The following is a 20,257-nucleotide window of genomic DNA, read 5'->3' on the forward strand; positions in this document are numbered from 1 at the left end:
GATCTATAGGAATCATGGGGATTCACGGAATAAATGCATTTTCTATTGTTGCTTGGCCTCAGTGATAATGTTACACATAGCTCCGATTTGTAGTCTGTTATCTTACACTGATTGGGGGTTTGCAGGTTATGTAAAAATGAAATTGGAGAACCGACTTTTAATTTCAGTGCATGAGGTGGAATTCCTGACAAATTGAGAGCGTCAAGAAACTTTAGCCAATAATGGACTGCATCATGTGTGCTTAAAATTGTATCAATTTATAGATAGATATTTGCAGAAATTACCGCCAAATTTTTCAAGAATAACATTATTTATTTCTTCTACCGTTATATTACTGGGCAAAATGATTGCTCTTTCACACAACCAAAGATACAATTTATTCAACCAATCAGAAATATTAGGATAAACTTCACGAATCAAATCTCTGTTGAACAACCTTACCTATATTTTGGTTGATAATTATACAACAAATAATTTTCATTACCTCTTTCAATTTCTTAAGTGTGAACTCTATTTTGAGGTGAGCACAGACATTGCTATTCAAGTCTTTGAGAATGCTCTGGTGTAGATTCTCTTTGTCTACGATCATAAATTCTAATATCCCTAGACATTCTTCTTCCTATCTGTGACCTTGCCGACCAATATATTATGAAAATATTAATATTAAATTAAAAGTTGAATTATGCAAATCACGGTATGTGTAGCTTACCCAGATAGAACTTTTTTAATTCAGAATACAAACATCTGCAGAGTGCTACTTTTAATTGGATGAGGATAAGTTCTTGTGTATCACCGCCAGATTTAACTTTTATTCATATTTATAGATTTAATGTATTTCAAACTTTTCAAATTTTTTTTCTCACTGAAAACATTCTTCTAATCGCCAAAATAAATGTACTGGAAATTCATGCTTTTCAAAGCACTTCTATTCAATACCATAACTGCATGTACTTGAAAACAATTTTGATATTTTGATTTGAAGGACGCAACAAAATTTATACCATCTGTCAATTTATTTCTTTTAATACCAAACTTCAAAAATACCTTATTCTCATTTCATGGGATGAATACAAATCAAAAACCAATTGATTACCTATTACATAAAATCGAGTGACGTTGTTCTTATGTTACAGAAACACAAGCAATCAATCAAACATAACCCTTGCCTCATTCAAACATGGTAGTACCATCCTTTTGGCAGTATCAGTTAATATTAAATTGGTAGTATAATTTACCTAGGTTGCGATATATTTTTATAAATAACCCACTTCAAGTGTCACAATATCCAGTCGTTAGATTTACTCACAGCTTTAAAAAAACAGGCAATTGGTATTTGTTAATAGATTTATGACACAAATAGAAATTTGTTTATTATTGTAAGAATACATAAAAATCTAGTATTTTATCATTAATAAAATATGTATTAATACTGAATGCACAAAGGTTTTGCATTTGATTATTACCATAAAAAAAATTTATAATTACAGAAAAACAAATTTATCAAACAAAGCAATAAGAATTACAAAAAAATGATGTTAGTAGAATTTTATCAAAGTGGAATTCTAACAAAACTTTGTTAGTTATTTGGTCATATAATTACATTTTGTTACCAAAAGTTATTAAGTAGACTATTTACCTGTAAAATAAAATATCTGTATTGAAAAAGAAAATATCTGTATTGCTTACTATATTAATAAGGAAATTTTTTTATCCAGCATTAAAGGATATACGCATTCTATTTTCTGATTCTACAGAGATTATACAATTAAGTTTAATAATATTAAAGAATAAACGATACATTATAAATCACATGTATAAAGTATAGGATGTATTTTAAAAACAACCTGATCAAGGCGAATAAGCGAAAAAGTATTTAGCAAGAAAATATAATGAAATAGTAAATTAAATTACAATAAAAGTTAATTAAAATGGCATGAGGTATATAATAATTAATAGAATGTAATATAAAATTAATTATCACAAACAATCCTAAGAGAACAATCTAACAAATCATGCTTTAACTAAATTCTAATATGTACAGAATAACTTCTGAAATACGTTTGGATAAGAACAATTACTATTTTAATTCAACTTTTATAATTTAAGTGGTAATAACTTTTCTAAACGATAATCAGCAACAAATATTTTACAAACAGGTAATAATAAAAGTGAACAGCTGGAGCAAAAAAAATTTGACATCACTGAAACTATTTTTATTTGTGGTATAAGTAATGTAATAAGTAATCAGTAATGTTATGATGATGTTCAAATTCTTGGAATAGAGCTGCTTCTGGCTATAAAATATTTCCCAAATCTATTGTATTGCAAAGATTTTAAGACAATATGGTTATTTATATTAAGAAATCACTATTTCTCCTTCTCAGCTGAAAAAGTTTATACATATATGAGTAGCATTGTGTTTCATAATAAAAACAGGATATTCATTTGCTATATACACTCTTATGATTATTAAAAAAGTAGAGAAAATGAAGTTCAAATATATAATAACTAAGAGATTTTTTTTTAAAAGTAATGATCTTCACTTTAAGGCCTGTTGTTAACAGAATAGAAATTCCACTTGTATGGGTAAATACCACCTGAATGTTGACATACGAAAGCATAATTCACCTGAATATGACACAAAGGGGGCTTGCTATTCTTGGAAACAAGTTTTGTTGTTTACTACTGTGGTGATTTATGATACAAAAGGTTGCCTACAACTGTTTTCGTTATGGCATGCAAGTACATCATAATCAAATAAAAAACCAAATAATAGTAGGAAGAATTTTACATGCAGACCATGTGATTTTATAAATAAAATTATTAAAAAAAATTTTGTACTAATCTATTTTCCTATTTTGTTTATTTTTGCACATACATATATTTTTTTAATGAAAAGTGGCCAGAAAAACAAACTCTATATATATATATTTTTTTTATATACATATATATGTTCAAAAACTACAGTTATATTTCTTAAAAATTTCTAAAATAAAATTTGTTTTGAATTGCTGTAACGTTTTTATTCATGAACTCAGTTGTATTAACTTTTTGCAGTTTTACAGAATGTACATCAAAATATGTTGTTGACCATTACGTGGAAGGAAAAAATAAATTAAATTGAATTAAATTATTAACCACAACTTGTTTCAAAATTTATGTAATCGCATGAAGCAAAACCATAATTTATTTTAAGGAAAGAATAATTCCAATTAAAACAAAACTGAATCAGCAGTTACGGAATAAAATCCCTCTTTTTCAAGACAAAATAAAAAAAGATTACTTACTACTCAAAGTGCATTTAAAAATGAAAAGTTAGACAACAATTGGAAAGTCAATAAAGTTTTCAACAACTCTTGCATAAAGCATTTTCAGAACTTTTAGGTTCCTCTACTGTTAAAAGTTTTTATACATCTGCAGTATTCCCAGGTTTTTATTATTTATGAGTTAAGGGAAACAGGTGTACTGATTATAATGTTCATTAAATGAACATTTTATAAACATGTTTAAAAAATATTCATTTTTAAACTACATTTTAGTAAAATCATCCATAGTTTTTCCTACTGGCTTTTAAAAAAAAATGCTTGAATATTTTTTAATGGTTTCCTTTGTATTTTTTTTTTTTTTTTTTTTTTTTTAAATTAAAAGGCACAAAAAGCACAAAATACAGATTTACAAACATAATTCAGGCTAACTTGTAAAGCTATGATTGCATTTATAAATCTTGAAAAGGCTTTTGATAAACAGAATGGAATAGAATGTATTACCATGTGAAGAAAACCATGACTGAAATACTGAGTAAATTACTCACAATTTGTGTTAGAATCAGGTAGTACAGAATTTACAAGGTATATTGTATTCTACTTTTTAAATTTCTATATTAAAAAAATTAAGAAAAGAAAAATTTTATAGTGAAACCAGTCCTCGTTTAAAAAGTAAAAATGTTAAGATTGGCTTTTGAGGGGGGGGGGTTAACATCTGAGAATAAATATAAGTAATCAACAGTTCATATTCACTGGTGAGGAAGAAATTCAATTTGAAGGTTAAGTCACAAAATTTTGTTTATTTAAATAATAAAATTATTATATACAAATGAACAAATTTTCTCAAGGCAGGAAAAGACTAAAGCAGAAAGACATGCTGATAACCTTTAGAAATTATAGAAAGAAATTTCTTTTTTTTTTGGATGGGATAATAAAAAAAATAAAGTATAAAAGCATTCTAAGAAGATCTTTACAAGAAATACAAACTGGAGAGAAAAGTTTGAGAGAGAATGCTACAAAAAGGTATATGGTATATACTAAGGCACTCTGTATGCGAGTGTAGAAAGTAAAAAAAAATAAAAATAAAACAAAGACTATAATAATATATAAAACATAAATGAAGATAAGGGATAAGATAGGAACATTGAGGCTAAGTCACTGGCACAGAAATAGTGAAGGGCGGGAAATTAGAAAGCTGAAGACGCACTCCAAAAAAAAAAAATTTTTTAAGAAATTTAAAAACTCTCCCAAAAAGAGGATATTTTAAATACTGAAAAACATTTTACACAAATTAGTGCCCAGAAATCTGTTCCAAAGCAACCACATCCTTCTGATTAATATAATACAATGGTTATCACAACAGGAATTCAATCAGGAAACCAGGCATGATTTATTTTCCTTAATTTATTATAAAACAGCAAAAATTAAACATACATAATACAATTTGTAGAAAAATTGATGTAATCCTATATTTTGCCTTTTCTATTATAATTTCATTACTTTGATTTTTTCAAATGTAAATATTCAAAAACTGTTTATAGAATAAATTATTAATCGAGATAAATAATTTACGACGTAAGCATTAAAGTGAGTTAAGCTTGTACACGGATATGTGTGGAATATTTTTTGTTTATAAAAAATATCATGCTTCTCCAGAATTTAAATTAAGAACCTTCACCATCATTACACTACAAAGGTCAGCTATTTTTGTTATTTCTGTCACAGGCTGGAGGCTTTTAAAAAAATTATTTTTCTGTGAACATTTTTACAAACCACACAATTTAAGATAAAATAAAATCTGAGTTTTAAAATTTTTGGTTTTTTAAAGTTTTCCTTAGAGTAGCCTTGAATCTTATTTAAAGGGAAAAGCAATTTCTAACAACATATGTTTCAACTGATCTATACAAAATCATTGATTTATGTATTGCTGCCGTCCTGGGTAAGGTATGTATTGCTGCCATCCTAGGTCCTAGAAAGGAGGAAAGCCCACTACTACCTGCAGATTTGTCTGTTTTGAATTGCAATCCTTCTATGTCAAACTGGAGCAAAGAAGGCCTTTTCATACGAGGGGTAGAGTTTGAGACTCAGATAGAAGAGGTACATTTTCATAAAACAGCTCCTTAATACTGTCTTCAGTCATCATACTGTTATTAGTTCTAAACAACAAAACATCCACTCCTAGCAATCAAGAATATAATAGGCCTTTCCCTAAATGAGCAGGGAATGTAGTTTTTTATATATAGACCCCAAAATGAAGAAGTTACAACAGATATCTGGAGATTTTTGGATTGGAAATCCAATCCTTCCTTTGATCCTTTCTTCCTCTAGTTTTTTATATGTTTTTGATAGATGCCTGTTGACATTCATGTTATGTGAATGGGGATGCCTTTTCATAATTTGTCTGTTTGATCCGATGGAAACAACTGTATATACTTGTATCTGTTCAGGGAGTCAGTCAGTTTCCTATCTGGTAACTATAAAAGAAGCTCAACCTGGAGCCAAAGAGCTTCAAACAAAGTGCTGAAAAAAAAAGTGATCAGAAGATACTGAGATTTTACTACAATATATCAAAATAAAGAAGAATTATCACTTATCACTAAAGAATAATTTTAATAGAAATATATGTATACATTCTCACATAAGAGACTAAGAATACTCAATGGAGATTCCCCTTCAACCAAAACGTTTGAAATATGATACACCTTTTTCATAAATAGTATTATTCACAATAAATAATTTTTATTTTGTTTAACAGAATGAAAAAATTAATATTTTACAGTCTGGACTCAAATTACATTTTTATTAATTTCAGTTTAATCTATTAAGTTAAAAACAAAAAAAAATACTTACAAGGAAAACATACTGTTATAAAAAAAAAAGTACATACGTATATATGTTACAACAAAAAAGAATTACATGAAAAAGGAAAGCCAATATGACAGGAAATCAAATAAAAGATAAAAATTATCTTAAATAGATAAAGTTAAAAAAAAAATGTATGAATAAACAACGAATGAATAAAATTACCTTGAAGCATAGATCTGTATGCAGTATCTGTTATTGCAAATACGTGTGGAGGAACTTCATGCCTCTTAATACCCTTATATCTTTCCATAATCTTCTCTGTATAGATGGGTAATTTTTTGTACGGGTTCACGACTACACAGAAAAGACCAGAATACGTCTGAAAAAAGAAAATAATGCAATAGATAATTAAATGTTTAATTTTTATAGTTTTTTTTAATAAATAAAGTTAAGCTCGCAAATAATCAACAACAACAATAATAATAATAAAACCAAATAACCTTCAATATAAAAAAACATTAATTAATATTTTGGAGTGAAAAAATATAATTTCAATATAGAACATGTAAATATTCACACTTTTTAATTTGAGGGAAAACTTTTTCTAATGATCAATATGATCTATATAGTTGTTGGTGTTACTCTATGTTCTCCTGAGGTGCTGGCAGTTCCTGTCTGGAATGATGTTTTTATACGTCCACCTACATCATTTATTAATATTAAGCTCAGCTGCAAGGAAGTTTCATGGCTTCTTCATCAAGACACCATTGGTGCTGTATATTAAGTACCAAAGGGACACCCAGACTTAGCATTCTGTTCCTTAACCAGGTATGTGTAAAGGACCTAATCAATTATCTCGTATGTAGTGGGGTTTACATATACCTCTTTACAAATAAATAAGTCAACAATTGAAAACATTATAGAATCTCTCTCTCATTAGTTAATCAGCTTAGAAATTTTTTTAAAACTATTCTTTAGTTATAGGTTAAGTATTTAACCAATAGATTATTAGTATTTATATTAAACTGCAACTATGGCATTTTTTATGTCATTAGAATATTTTTATCTTATGAATTTATACCTAAATTTCTCAGCTGAACAGGATTAGATCTTAACCTATTAGCCTGTAACCAACAATACTAAGAACCAGAACAATTGAATCAATATAACTAACCATTAAGCTATTAATAAAGACGGCATCAATTACTTCAGGTATGCTGCCTTGTCTACACAACTGGAGGATCTGATGTCTTCTCAACTTTAACCTACTCTTGCCTGGGATTGAACTGTTTGGAAAAAATACTGACGAAACCATGAGTTAAAATGACTTTTAAATTAACAATCAGAAAATGACAGGGCATATCAAGTCATTTTTCCTTGTTCAGTCATCATTTTGAAAATATGGTAAAAAATAGGGGGAGAGAAAATGTTTAAGTTTGAGATGTTATATATTATTTAATTTTATTAATATATAAGATTTCCAAACTGAATTGAGAAAATATTTATGCCCTAGAGGCATTTTCCCTCTAATAAAAAAAATATTGGGTAGCCCATTACAATGAGAAATTAGGTCAATGAAGATACTTATGTTAAGAGCTAAGGGGGTTCAAGTTTAATCCTCAGTCTGATGATCTTTTCCACTTCAGATGGCTCTTGAAGTATGAGGATATTTAGTAAGTAATGAACGTAAACACTCAAATAAGAATAGCAAAAATTACCTACAGATCATAGCTCCATCACCAAACTAGATTTGCCAAAGGGAAAGGGATATTTCCATATCTGACATATGTCGATACATACAAAATATGTCGTGAAAGACCGAAATATTTTCTTATTTGAACCTTCGCCGTTATATATCGACAAACACAGATAAAAGTAGATCTTTCATCTGGTGAGGGTCAAAACAATAACTAGAAATTAAAAATTAAAAATCACCCAATACCAGTCTAAGATAAATAGATTACAAGAAGCCTTCATAAAAAAAGTTTAAATTTAAGCCAAACATAACCTACACCCGCTAACCTTGTGTATTTAACGTTAAATAAACATTTTATACATGTTACTCTCAAACATTGGAATTGATTAATCAAACTCACAGCATTTGAAAAAAAATTAATCAAATTTTCAGCATTTTATAAATTGTAAGAGCCAATCAGGATATACAGAATATATTAACTGTACGGATGAACTAAATAACGATACAAATAAGTGTTCAGATGGTTTGCCCTTTGTTCAATTTTTTTATAATATCTTTATTCAAACTTTCACCATTACTGCAAGCTGAATGCAGAGAATTTGATTTATCGCCTACAATATTGAAGAATAGCATAAATAATTTGCATATTTAATATAAATATGATGAACTTGGCGAGCACAGGTTATGCTTAAATTCAAACTTCCTTTTTTTGAGGGTTTCTCGTAATGGTACTAATGATTTTTTTTAAATTTCTAGTTATATCATTTCGACCCCACCAGAGCTTATCTGTGTTTGTCAACATATACCGGCCAAGGTCCGAATAAGAAAATATTTCGGTCTTTAACTGACGTATTTGAATGTGTGTGTCGACATTCACCGGAGAATATTTGACATTCTCTAATTTCAGTCTTTCACGGTAACAGGGAAAAGTAATCATTTATTTAATACTTTTGGGCACTGTATAAAAACAACAGTAAAGTAAAAGAGAAAGATGAGTTAAAAGCAGTAAGAAAATAAGAATTTGCAATTCTGGCTGCATCAGTGATGGATTTACCATAAAGCAAAACAAGCAGCTGCTTGAGGCCTCACTTTGACAGAGGCCTCGAAGTAAAAAATTTTGAAAAATAAAAGTAAAATTAATAAAAAATAAAGAATATAATTATAATACTTTATGTATTACTTTTATAACTTATGTATAATTGTAATTTCTATCTTTCTTTTATTAAAAAAAAAGGAGAGAGAAGGCAAAAAGTTTATCCAGGAGGGAGGGGGTTCTCAAAAATATCGATTTGCTTGGGGCCTCGTCCAAGGTAAATTCGGCACTGGGCTGCATTCGTGGCTTTACAGAGGGAAAAAGGGAAGGATTAAGTTTAAAAAGTTTGAGATTAGATTCACAGTCCTAACTAAAGAATAATGAAAAAATTATTGTAAGAGAACAAAGAAAAACAAGAAAAATGTTTGCTTAAACAGGGCTTTCCTGGGTGTGAAAACTAATTTAAGCAGTCTTGCTTTAGCCCTCTGAAGCGCTGAATAATATACTACTACATACATCGAAAAAGATCACTAACTATAAATCGTCATTATGCAAGAAATTGCTACAAATCAATTAATTACAGACTTGTTAAGCCAGGAAAATTATGATATATACGGGTTAAACGTACACACCCGATCCACATTACAGTAATAATAAGAGTAACATTCCTACAGTATTATCCATAGCTAAATACGGTGTAAATTAAAAATGGGAAAAAAATCTGATATTTATTGCCATATGGCGATTAATTGCTTCATTGAAATAAAAATTAAAACTTCAGCTAATACAGATATGAAGAAAATTACGTCATCAACCATAATAAGAATTACAACAACGAAGTTACGAGGCAAGAAACCAACAGTATCGCACATTAATTTATTATATTGATCATGGTCGCCAACTGCGGTTTTTTTTTTTTTTTTTTAATGAACGACGCTACATTAACACCACACACTCTATCGCCTTATATGAATAATTTGTCAACGACTTAATGGAGAAAAAAATATATAAAAGCATAAATAAATAAAATAGGTTTCTTAAAAAAAACATTGTGCACGCGCACATCTGTTATACATCTGTGCAATTATAAACTAACGTAGTTAAATTTTAATTAAATACAAAAGTCACATTTACAACCCTAACTGAGAAAATATTCTTAAAAATTACGCGGTTGCTTTTAAAACTTATCTCAACCGTACAAAAAAAAAAGAAGTAATTTTATTAAAACGTGATCATTTTATTGCAAATACCTTTTGGCTATTGGTCATTGACTAATATGCACTATGTATATCGATGAGTAAAACTAAATTAAAATAAGGATTATTTTATACAAATTCAAAACTCAAACTTGTCTTCAACAAAAAGAAAAAGTGAGAAGAAAAAATAGAATAAAGTATAGATTATGGGATCTACGTGATAAGAAGGTCAATTTTTCGCATAATCGATCTGCAAACAGTTTGAAACAACTTATGAGTAAAAAGGTCCGTACAATAATTACACAATGATTACACGTACTGCAAAACTAGAAATCGACATTTTATTTTCTTACGTCACTTTAATGTATTTATGTATGTATTTTACGTTTTTGTATTTTTCTTTTTATTTAATTAACATTTTCAAAAATACTTATAAAAAATATTCTAATAAAACACTTCAAAAATCCTGGATTTTTTTGAATTTTAGTTTTAAAAAAAGAAAATTATTTTACTAAATTCTGCACATCCTTACAAGTACGAATTTCTTATGAGTCTTCGCGGGAAAAACTTTTCGAATAACCGATGAATTTAGTATACTTTTTTAATATTTTTGTTTTTCTTTAAATAAAGTCGACTACACACAGACTCGGGTGAATTTAGGGAAAACAGTTTCCAATTATAAAAGTTAAGCTGATTACTATAATAAAAATAAGTGATATTTGAAAAGTTAATAATCGATTATGAAGAGTTAAGTATTATAAGCATCACGAAATATAATAAACATCGTGAACGACTGATTTATGAAAAAAATAGTGATTTCAATTTTTTATTCTGAAAATAATATTGAAAATTGGTATATTACGTTTTAATATCCTGACGAAGAAAATAACTCATTCATAATTGAAAAAGTATTTTTAAAACCTGCCAAAAAAATCTGAAAATTACGAATGAATAGGCAAAGATAGTTGTTAATATGGTTTTATTGATAATATTTTAAAGACTATTTTTGGATTTTTCCACACGAAAATTTGTTAACAAAAATATTTCTTATTTCTTAAAATACTGGAGAATAAAGACTTCTCTCACTCTTTACAATCATAATGAAACGAATTGTTAAGCAGCAAAGTCGTCGAAAAATATTTCACGCGACTAATATAATAAAAGTTACGTAGATTATCCCGTAATATTCATTCATTAATTTAAAAAAACTTTCTTTCCAACGAGTATCGTTGACCTAAGAACTCATTTAACCGGAGAAAATAATCTAATTAGTCCTTTTAAAAATATAGATCCTATATCCTGATTAATCCTTTTTTACAAGTCTCATGATATCGGAAATAACTGAAGGTTAAGAAAACTAAACCGCCTTCATTTAACAGTTTAATTCTAACAGAGTATACACTTGTGTTAATGAAAAACATTTTACAAAAACAGCTCCCCTAAATTCATCGTAGATAATAATTTAGATTTACCAAAACATAAGTTGTTAAATTAACCATATCAACGCAAATAATAAACAATTCCAATTTCATAATCGTAACACAAATAAATTCATAACAAATTAAAATATGCAGCGTCTATTTTGTAACGGGATTAATGATTTTTTTTTGTTTTAATTATTTGTGAAAACTTTCAAGTATAAGAAGTTGAGTATGGGAGAAGTTATATTGATTAAATTATTTGAAATTCATTTTCGCGCACTCCTACTGCAGCACTCCTCTCACTGGGAAATTAAATTACGCAAGTTAGAGTTGATGCGCTCATTGCACTAGTTTAGTTTTATTTATTTATTTGAGCAAAGTTTATTGTGTACCATGCCTCCCGAAAAAAGTGTCTCTACGTAGATAGCTGACTATCCTGAAACATTACACACGACGGAAATATTTTATATTGTCGAGTTAGCGAGAAAAATATTTCGTGCACAAAAAAGTTTCAGATAGACCAGCATGTCAAGACAAGTCTTCATATCGCAGGATTGCAAAAGAAAGGCCCACGTGAACAAATTATAACAGCGGCAAATAGCAGCGATTTCACTTCCAAAGGTAAACAAAAAAAACCACTTCAGCGTAGATTTATGTGAAGCATTGCTTACAAGTAATATTCCTCTTCAAAAAACTTAAAAATCTTACCTACAAAGATTTTCTGCGAAAATATTGCTCGAATCAAAATATACCAGATGAATTGACATTGCGTAAAGATTACATATCGACAATTAACCTACATGTTCTGGAAGAAATACGCAATCGACTCAAGGATAGCATAGTTTGGATTTCAGCTGACGAAACTACCGATAGTGGTGCCCGTTACATTGCAAATTTAATTGTCGCGGCATTAAAACTAGAACCTTCTTCCTATCTGGTGGCCTACAAAGACCTTGAAAAGACAAATCGTTCTACGATCACCAGATTTGTGAATGAAGTATTAAACAAATATTTCCTGAATTTTCTGCAGATGAAAGTGTTTGAATTTCTCTCAGATGCTGCTCCTTATATGATCAAGGCAGCCAAAGCCCTCCAAGTATTTTATCCCAAGTGCGACGTGCTTTGCTCAAGGAGTACATCGACTCGCTAAAGAATTAAGATCCACGTTTGGGAATGTAAATAAACTGATTTCATCAACAAAGAAAGTGTTTCTTAAGGCACTTGAACCCAATAAGGCCAATAAAGAAAAACCGCCAAATGTGCCTTTACCTCCCTAACCAGTGGTAACTCGATGGGAACATGGATTGAAGCTGTACTAATTTACAATGAACATTTCAAGGCCATCAAACGTGTAGTAAACGACTTTGATAGTGCAGATACTATGGCAGTTTGTCAGTTCAAGGAAGTATTTAACGATTCTAGTATATAAAAAAAACGTAGCTGTGATTAGCACTCATTTTTCCCACATACCTCCGAGTATTAATAAAAAGCTTGAAACTCAAGGTTTGGCGTTGACTGAATCTATTCAGTTAATGAATAAAATCCGCCAAATGAACTCCGCATTGCCAGAGGTAATCCCGCGTAAACTAAGAAAAATTTTGAACAATAACCCAGGCTTTGAACCTTTGTGTGAAATTGAAAATTTTATTAATGAGACGGGTGAAGTTTTTCCAGAAACAATAAGTGCTAACATAGCACCTAAATTCAAATACTGCTCAGTTACCTCGGTGGATGTGGAACGATCCTTTTCCACTTAAAGATATTTTGGGTTGTCGAAGACACAATCTTACGTTTGGAACAGTACCTAATTGTTTACGATTAAAAAAGTAACAAAATGTTAAATAATTGTAATTATCGAATTTATCGATACGTAATTCAACTACTTACTAATTGAATGCTAATTTTGAAATAAAAAATCTAAAAATTACTTTTTTTAAATTTAAAGTTGCATATTTTGACACTTTTCATGTATTTTAAGCAATCTTCATGCATAGTTGCATGATGCATATTTCAAGCATATAATCCGGCCTCTAATTATGAGATTACTTCTGCGTACTCGAATAAAACAGAATAGTAGTCGAGATGGTTCATCAGTGAAATGTTGCTTACGGTTATAATATTAATGCCCGTTTTCAATCTATTAAATGTTAAAACTGAGTATTAGAAACAAAGAAAGGGAGTCTTCTTTGACTGCGTGTACAGAAAACAGCAAATTTAATAACAACCATAACGATTAAAACATTTTCCAAATATCCCATTATTAAACGTCATCATTTCTGACGATAGCTAAACGCCGGAATACTAGATATTTCATTAAAAAAAAGTAACAGTACAGTCAATTGACGGGTATTTGACTACTTTATAAATAATGAACAGTAAACAATAAACTCTACTAAATGTGCTACATTTTATTCATTGTAAATTAATTTTTGAACTGGCAAAATAAAGAAAAAAAGTACTAAAATTAATATATTAGAAAAAAAGAATAGCTATAATACATTATTCAGATGAATAAAAAACAAGAAGGAATAATAAATAAAATAATTGAGATAATATTATCAATTAATTATCAGTCAGTCGTTAGACCGATACAAACAGTTCCTGGAAGTATATCAAAAACAGTGTTTTGTTTACCACATAATAAATAAATAACATAACGTAAGATTATTCAAAACTTTTAGTGTAACTGGAGGTAGTACAATACACGAAAAAACTCAAGTACGCACTACGCATCCACGTAGGAGTGTGTATGCGAGTGGAAGTGAGGCGGCGGGAGGGATGAAGGGAGAGCGAGAGATATTAAAATAGTGGTCAGGGAGCAAAAAGAGTATTAATTACTATAAAATAAACTTGACCCCTATCTTTAACCTAAGTTTCCTTTTTTGTCTACGGCGCCACACAAAAAACCGTAATTTAATTTTTAAAAAAAGAGTGAAGAAATTTATCGCAATAATATTGAAACTATTAACGATTATATAATATTAAATGCAAGGCCACAAAACAAAGAGAGATAAAATATTTCATTAAAAAAAAAAATCGCAATAAATTTTAAAACAAGTTGACAAAAAACAAGTAAATTTAATTATTAAAGGTGATAATGATAAATATACATCAATCTGGTATGGAATTCAGGATTCATTCTTTGTATAACATTATAATATGAATATAAAGCAGTTTAAAACGCATATTTAACAAAAAAAAGAAGAATATAAATGGAGACATAAACTGACATCCTGTCATGTCAGTTTATATCTCCATTTAAATACGTTTGTACTAATGTGCAGATACAATTTAATGTTTTAAAAAATAAATTTTATTAAATGAAAAAGCTTTATTCAGATAAATACTGAGCCTTCTCTTACCATACAATAGGATTTGTATGATTAATTATTCATAATACATACATAATAAACAAACATAATATACATAATAAAAAGGAAAAAAAAAATTTTAAGTAAAGGCAATAACGGTGTATGTTTCTGTAAAAAGGTTGAATAAATAACACGACATTTTACAGAAATGTGGACGTAGTCTTAAAAAGAATAAATTACATTAAAAATCTGTAAAAGAAAAATGTACAAAAAAAAAGGTTTTCCATCGAAAAATTCGTAAAGTGGATTTGTTTGGGAGTGGGTTTCGGGATCTGTAAGAAATTTTTATTTTATAATCAGTTATAAATTATATATCTATCTATGTTTTACGTATTTCTCCTACATTTAAGCAATAGTGTGAATTTTGTTTTTTTGCGAAAAACGTTTTCACGTTATCATCGCCCGAAAAAAAAAACAAAATAAAAACTAAAACTACATTAAAGCGCACGGATATGACATTTATATAATGGTAAACATATAAATATTTAAAATAAACAATTAAAAAACTAAACAGTCACGTAAAAACACAGAATAGATGGAAAGAAGCCCATGACGTAAAGGGAAATAAAAACCACAGAGAACACAACATTAAAAAAGTAACTTAAAGAACACAAAATTAACATTCGACATACGCCAAATGGTATAAATAGACGATAAAGGACCGTATGAATAATCCAAATTTTTTAATCAAGATGCACCGGCCTTTATGAACCGTTAACACATTCGATAATATCACTGCATTGTTCCCCAACGTACTTCGTATGTCACCTCCTAGTTCAAAACTACGACGCAATGCCGCATCACAGATACACAAAAATCCATAGAAATCCACATTTTTGTGGATTTCTATGGAAAATTAGTTCCACAAAAATGTGGTTCACAATTAGTTCTCAGTAACAGCGAGTACAACGGATGCATCTGTTTAGCCATGGGCGAGCCTAGTGTACCCTACTCACAAACGGCAAGTGATAACCTCCTCAGGATAGTTATTCTAGTGCCTTAAACTGGTCGAAATTTATTATCGATTGTAGCATTCCATTCACTCTGCCACTCATTATGAACCCTCTTCAGAAAACAGATAAGATCATTCGAAACAACGCGATTAGCGAAAGGTGGCTGCAAACAAGCCTCTTTTGCCGCACGATCAGCACGCTCATTGCCTGAACTTCCAATACAGTTGGGGATCCAGCAGAAGCTCACAGCTCTATTACGTCGAGTCGTTTCAGAGAAATGATCGGATATCACAGACAAGGGGAGTCTAGAATACATATCACTACTACTGGCTTGCATGACACAATGTTGGGCTAAATACATTTAAGGCTTTTTTAATCGCAAACAGTTACGCGACGAAAACACTGGTTGCACTGGGAAGGCTAAAAACGCGCTCCAACCATTCTAGATAAATGAGAACCTACTTTTGAAGGTTCCTTGAAACACTTTGGCGTGGTAGTTTTTCTGTCTATCTGTGGGTAGATTAACTTTTCAACCCTTTCAAATAAAATTAGGAATACTTGATAAAATGGGTTTCATCCCTTTATTCCGGATTGTTCAGTAAATTTTAGCTAAACACAAACCGGTCCATAAGGATGATCCTACAACCCATAACAACCATAAGGATGTGGAATTATGTCGTTGTTACTTGCGAAGAAAAAAAGGAAAGTTCCTATAAAATTACCCACCGGGTTGGTCTAGTGGTCATCGTTAATCAGCTGATTTCGAAGTCGAGAGTTCTAACGTTCAAAATCTACTAAAGGCAGTTACTTTTATACGGATTTGAATACTAGATCGTAGATACCGGTGTTCTTTGGTGGTTGGGTTTCAATTAACCACACATCTCATCTCAGGAATGATAGACCTAAGACTGTACAAGACTACACTTCATTTACATTACATATTTACTTCAATACATATCATCCTCTGAAATAATGCCTTACGGTGGTTCCGGAGGCTAAACAGGAAAAGAAAAGGTTCCTATAAACTTATCCAGGATTTTATTTCCTGTCTGGAGACTTAGAAAAAGCCCAGCAGGTGTTAACTTACCAGCTGATCAATTAGCAGTTTTAACTATTTATGTATCATTACATGTAAAAAAATTTCAACAACCATAAAATATACTAAAAGGATTATAAAAATATTTAGAACTTAGTTTTTAAAACGAAGGAAAATGTGGTTGGTTTATATTAATTACAAAAATGTTTCTATTAATTGATACAGCTACCAACATAATTTTATAATTCTTTATCGTATGATTCATCTATTTTTTCCTAGCCATTTGATCATTAAAGATACGAAGAGAGATAGTTTGACTTGAGATCGATAAAATACATATTTTACCAACTAGTCATGTGTAATACGTATTTTTGTCAATCAGCGCAGTATTAAATCTAAAACCTACCTAGGTCTTCAAAAAACATTGCGGTAGTATTTGCAAAATAGGTGAACCAGATTTGTTATTTTTTATTCAATAAAAATTGATAGCATTTTTTTGCCAAGAAACTATTGTAGAAAAATTATAATTTTAAAGGTATTAAAAAATTAATATATATATTAATATATTTTATTGTAATATTAATATATTTTATATTGTAAAAATATTTATATTTTACGGTACAATTAAGAAAAATATAAAGTAAATTATTCAAAAAAAAGTTAAGTACCTTAACATTCATTCAAAGCTTGTTTAAAAACTCAAAAAATATCCGGAAACCATAATAAAAACATATTTCAACGTTTCCACAATATGCAATTTAATTTTTTTTTTTTTACATATTTATTTATCTTGAATAAGATAAAACAGTATTAAAAACATGAAAAAAATCGTATCTCTGTTTATATGTTACATAATTTAATAAAAATGACAATTATTAATGCTGCACACAGAAAATTTATCAGAACCGATAGTTTTAAAATTTTTAAATACGAAAGATAACGGTAAATACTTCTTTTTACAGCGGAAGCAAGTCAAGGAAATCATTTTAAGAGGGCAATTAAGGAGAATAAAAACGTTTTATTACTAAATTAATTCATTTATTATTACAATTATTACTCAATAAACAATAATTTATAATTATTCATAAGAACATCAATTACGAAACAGACACATTCATTTAACTGCAGCAGTTAACGATTGGAAAAAGTTTTGCTTTTGTACTTTTCTCATTAAAAAAAAATTGCTTGCATAATAGTTCATTATTTTTTATCTCTAATTTATAAATCTTCTATTTATACGATTTTTAATATTTCATATAAATTTTAACTGACGCAAACGGTTTTTGAATAATATTACTTACTTAATTATTTTTTCCCTTTGAACCGACACCGGTCTATGTAGGACCAACAAGCAGTTTCACTTATTGGCACATCTTTTCTTTTATTACCACTAGTTTTTTCATTTTCAAGAAGCGAATTTTCTCGCCTTTGCTGATCAGTTTTCAAAACTTAAAACGCTTCACCGTTTTGAGTTTTTGTTTGAATATATTTTTGTCAATAATTTTGTGCATTTATATCTTTGCTTCTTTTAAGATCTGATTGAACCGCTCTGAAGATGTCTTTCTGCCGATTCCTTGATTAGTCTGTTATTTTCATTCTCATTAATTGTCCGTAGAAGGAAAATCTGAATTTCATAATAACGCCTCTAAAAAACGTTTGTCTAACTACCGGTAAAGATCGTTTTTTTTTTTGTAATTTCCAACCGTATTTGGGTCCTAATATTTTCCTCAGTATTTTCCTTTCTATGTTTTTAAGTTTATTTAACCCTGGTCTACGGATGTATACATTTGGTCGCATGCAATACCTCGGGTCGTACCACTACTGCTGAGTAACGCCTCATTTTCCCCATCCTTGAAATTCTTTTATTCTTTTATATATATTCTTGATTATTCCATACGATTTAATGCATATCCAAACAAATATATTATTGAGTATAACCAGCTGCAATATTTAACTCTATAGCCTGGATTTAAACTTACCCAGATGAAGCCATAAAAAATAAAATTTTTATAAATAAATTTAATCTTCATACAAATAAATAACATACGATAATTATTATAATTAGGTAATTATAATTTTATAACTTTTAAAATTGTTTATTTAATCGCTTTATTTTATTTAAAAGATTTTTTAATTAAATTTGACCCTGAATTTAAATGATATAACTTGCTCTTTAATTGTTAAGCCCTTAATCTTATAATCCATTTCGGTTCTCTATAACCACTGTGCAAACGAATGACCGTTTATACTTTTGAAGACTCTAACCGAATATTAAAGGGAGAACCCATTCATATCTAATAAGACTGAATAAATAGCTAACGTTCCTTATAATAAACAGATTACATTCAAATTATAATCGTATGGTCGTAATTTACCTTCAACATAACAAAAAAATAAATTAAGCTGGAGAACTTTAAAAGAGAAAAAGAAAAACAAGGGAAGAAAGTAACAGAGAGAAAAAGATATGGAAAGAAACTGACAGACGGCGAGTAGTAGTAAATAGAGCACCGACTTACTACTTTTATTTAAAAGTTGCTTCATGTTATTTTGTTTTATAAGGAAAGGAACAAAGTGAGTTTGTACGACTTCTTTCATTCCCCATATTAAGTTTATATACAATACTAACAAGTTATACTAATTTCCAACTTATATAAATGCAATAAGAATGCCGAGCGTACAAAGAACTAACTCAGTCTTATAAATAAATAAATATATGTCAATAAATCAATCGATCAACAAATACTATAAACAGTAATCCAACATTTTAACGATTTCACAGCTTTAATTTATTAACGTAAAATCTATTATTTCTAAGGAGAAAAGATACAAAAAAGGAAAAAATAATTAGAATTGTAAAAGGAGAAACAGTTCACTTAAAAAAATTAATTAACAAAAGATTTATAATGAACTGTTAAACTACAAGACTTGCATACTAATACGTATACATATATATATATATATATATATAATTATACACAATGTAATTTACAATTTTATACAAACTATGTTAGGTAATGGATTAAGTTCACGTAGAGAACAAATAGCCGAGAAAATATCAATACATAAAAAGAACGAAATATATATAGCAAATAGTTTAGAAGTAAAGGATATATATTTAAATTCCAATAATAGTCGCAATATATCTCCAGGCAAATAAAGATAAAAGCTAGACTTTCACAAAAATAACTATTATATATATAATTAAATTAGGATATGCTGCATTTTAGAAGTAAGATTAGAAATCACAAATACCACGGTTGACGTTAAAATACGTCTTACAACAATCATCAATTTAATCGCGAAATAAAGTAAATGTACTTTTTTAAATGATGATTTCAAGATGAAACAAAATCACTAAAAGGTTTTAAAAATAAATAAAAAATGATACTTTTAAACTTGAATTTTTATTTTTTTGAGGAAGCGTGAAATTAAAAACAAAAAATATAAACAATTTAATAACCCGCCACAGATTTCAAAGTTAAT

The 20,257-nt window shown here is 28.9% G+C and overlaps 1 protein-coding gene across 3 annotated transcripts in view; it reads right to left on the reverse strand.

Moving 5' to 3' along the window:
• zip (myosin heavy chain 10) overlaps positions 1–20,257 on the reverse strand; it is a 253,994-nt gene that overhangs the window by 144,916 nt on the left and 88,821 nt on the right. For all 3 annotated transcript variants that reach the window (XM_075374571.1, XM_075374570.1, XM_075374569.1), the window contains exon 2: positions 6,291–6,447. In XM_075374571.1, coding sequence (XP_075230686.1) covers positions 6,291–6,447 — 157 coding nt within the window. The remainder of the gene's footprint in view (positions 1–6,290; positions 6,448–20,257) is intronic.

This window comes from Lycorma delicatula, chromosome 9 (assembly GCF_047948215.1).
Source record: "Lycorma delicatula isolate Av1 chromosome 9, ASM4794821v1, whole genome shotgun sequence".
Taxonomy (NCBI): Eukaryota; Metazoa; Arthropoda; class Insecta; order Hemiptera; family Fulgoridae; genus Lycorma; species Lycorma delicatula.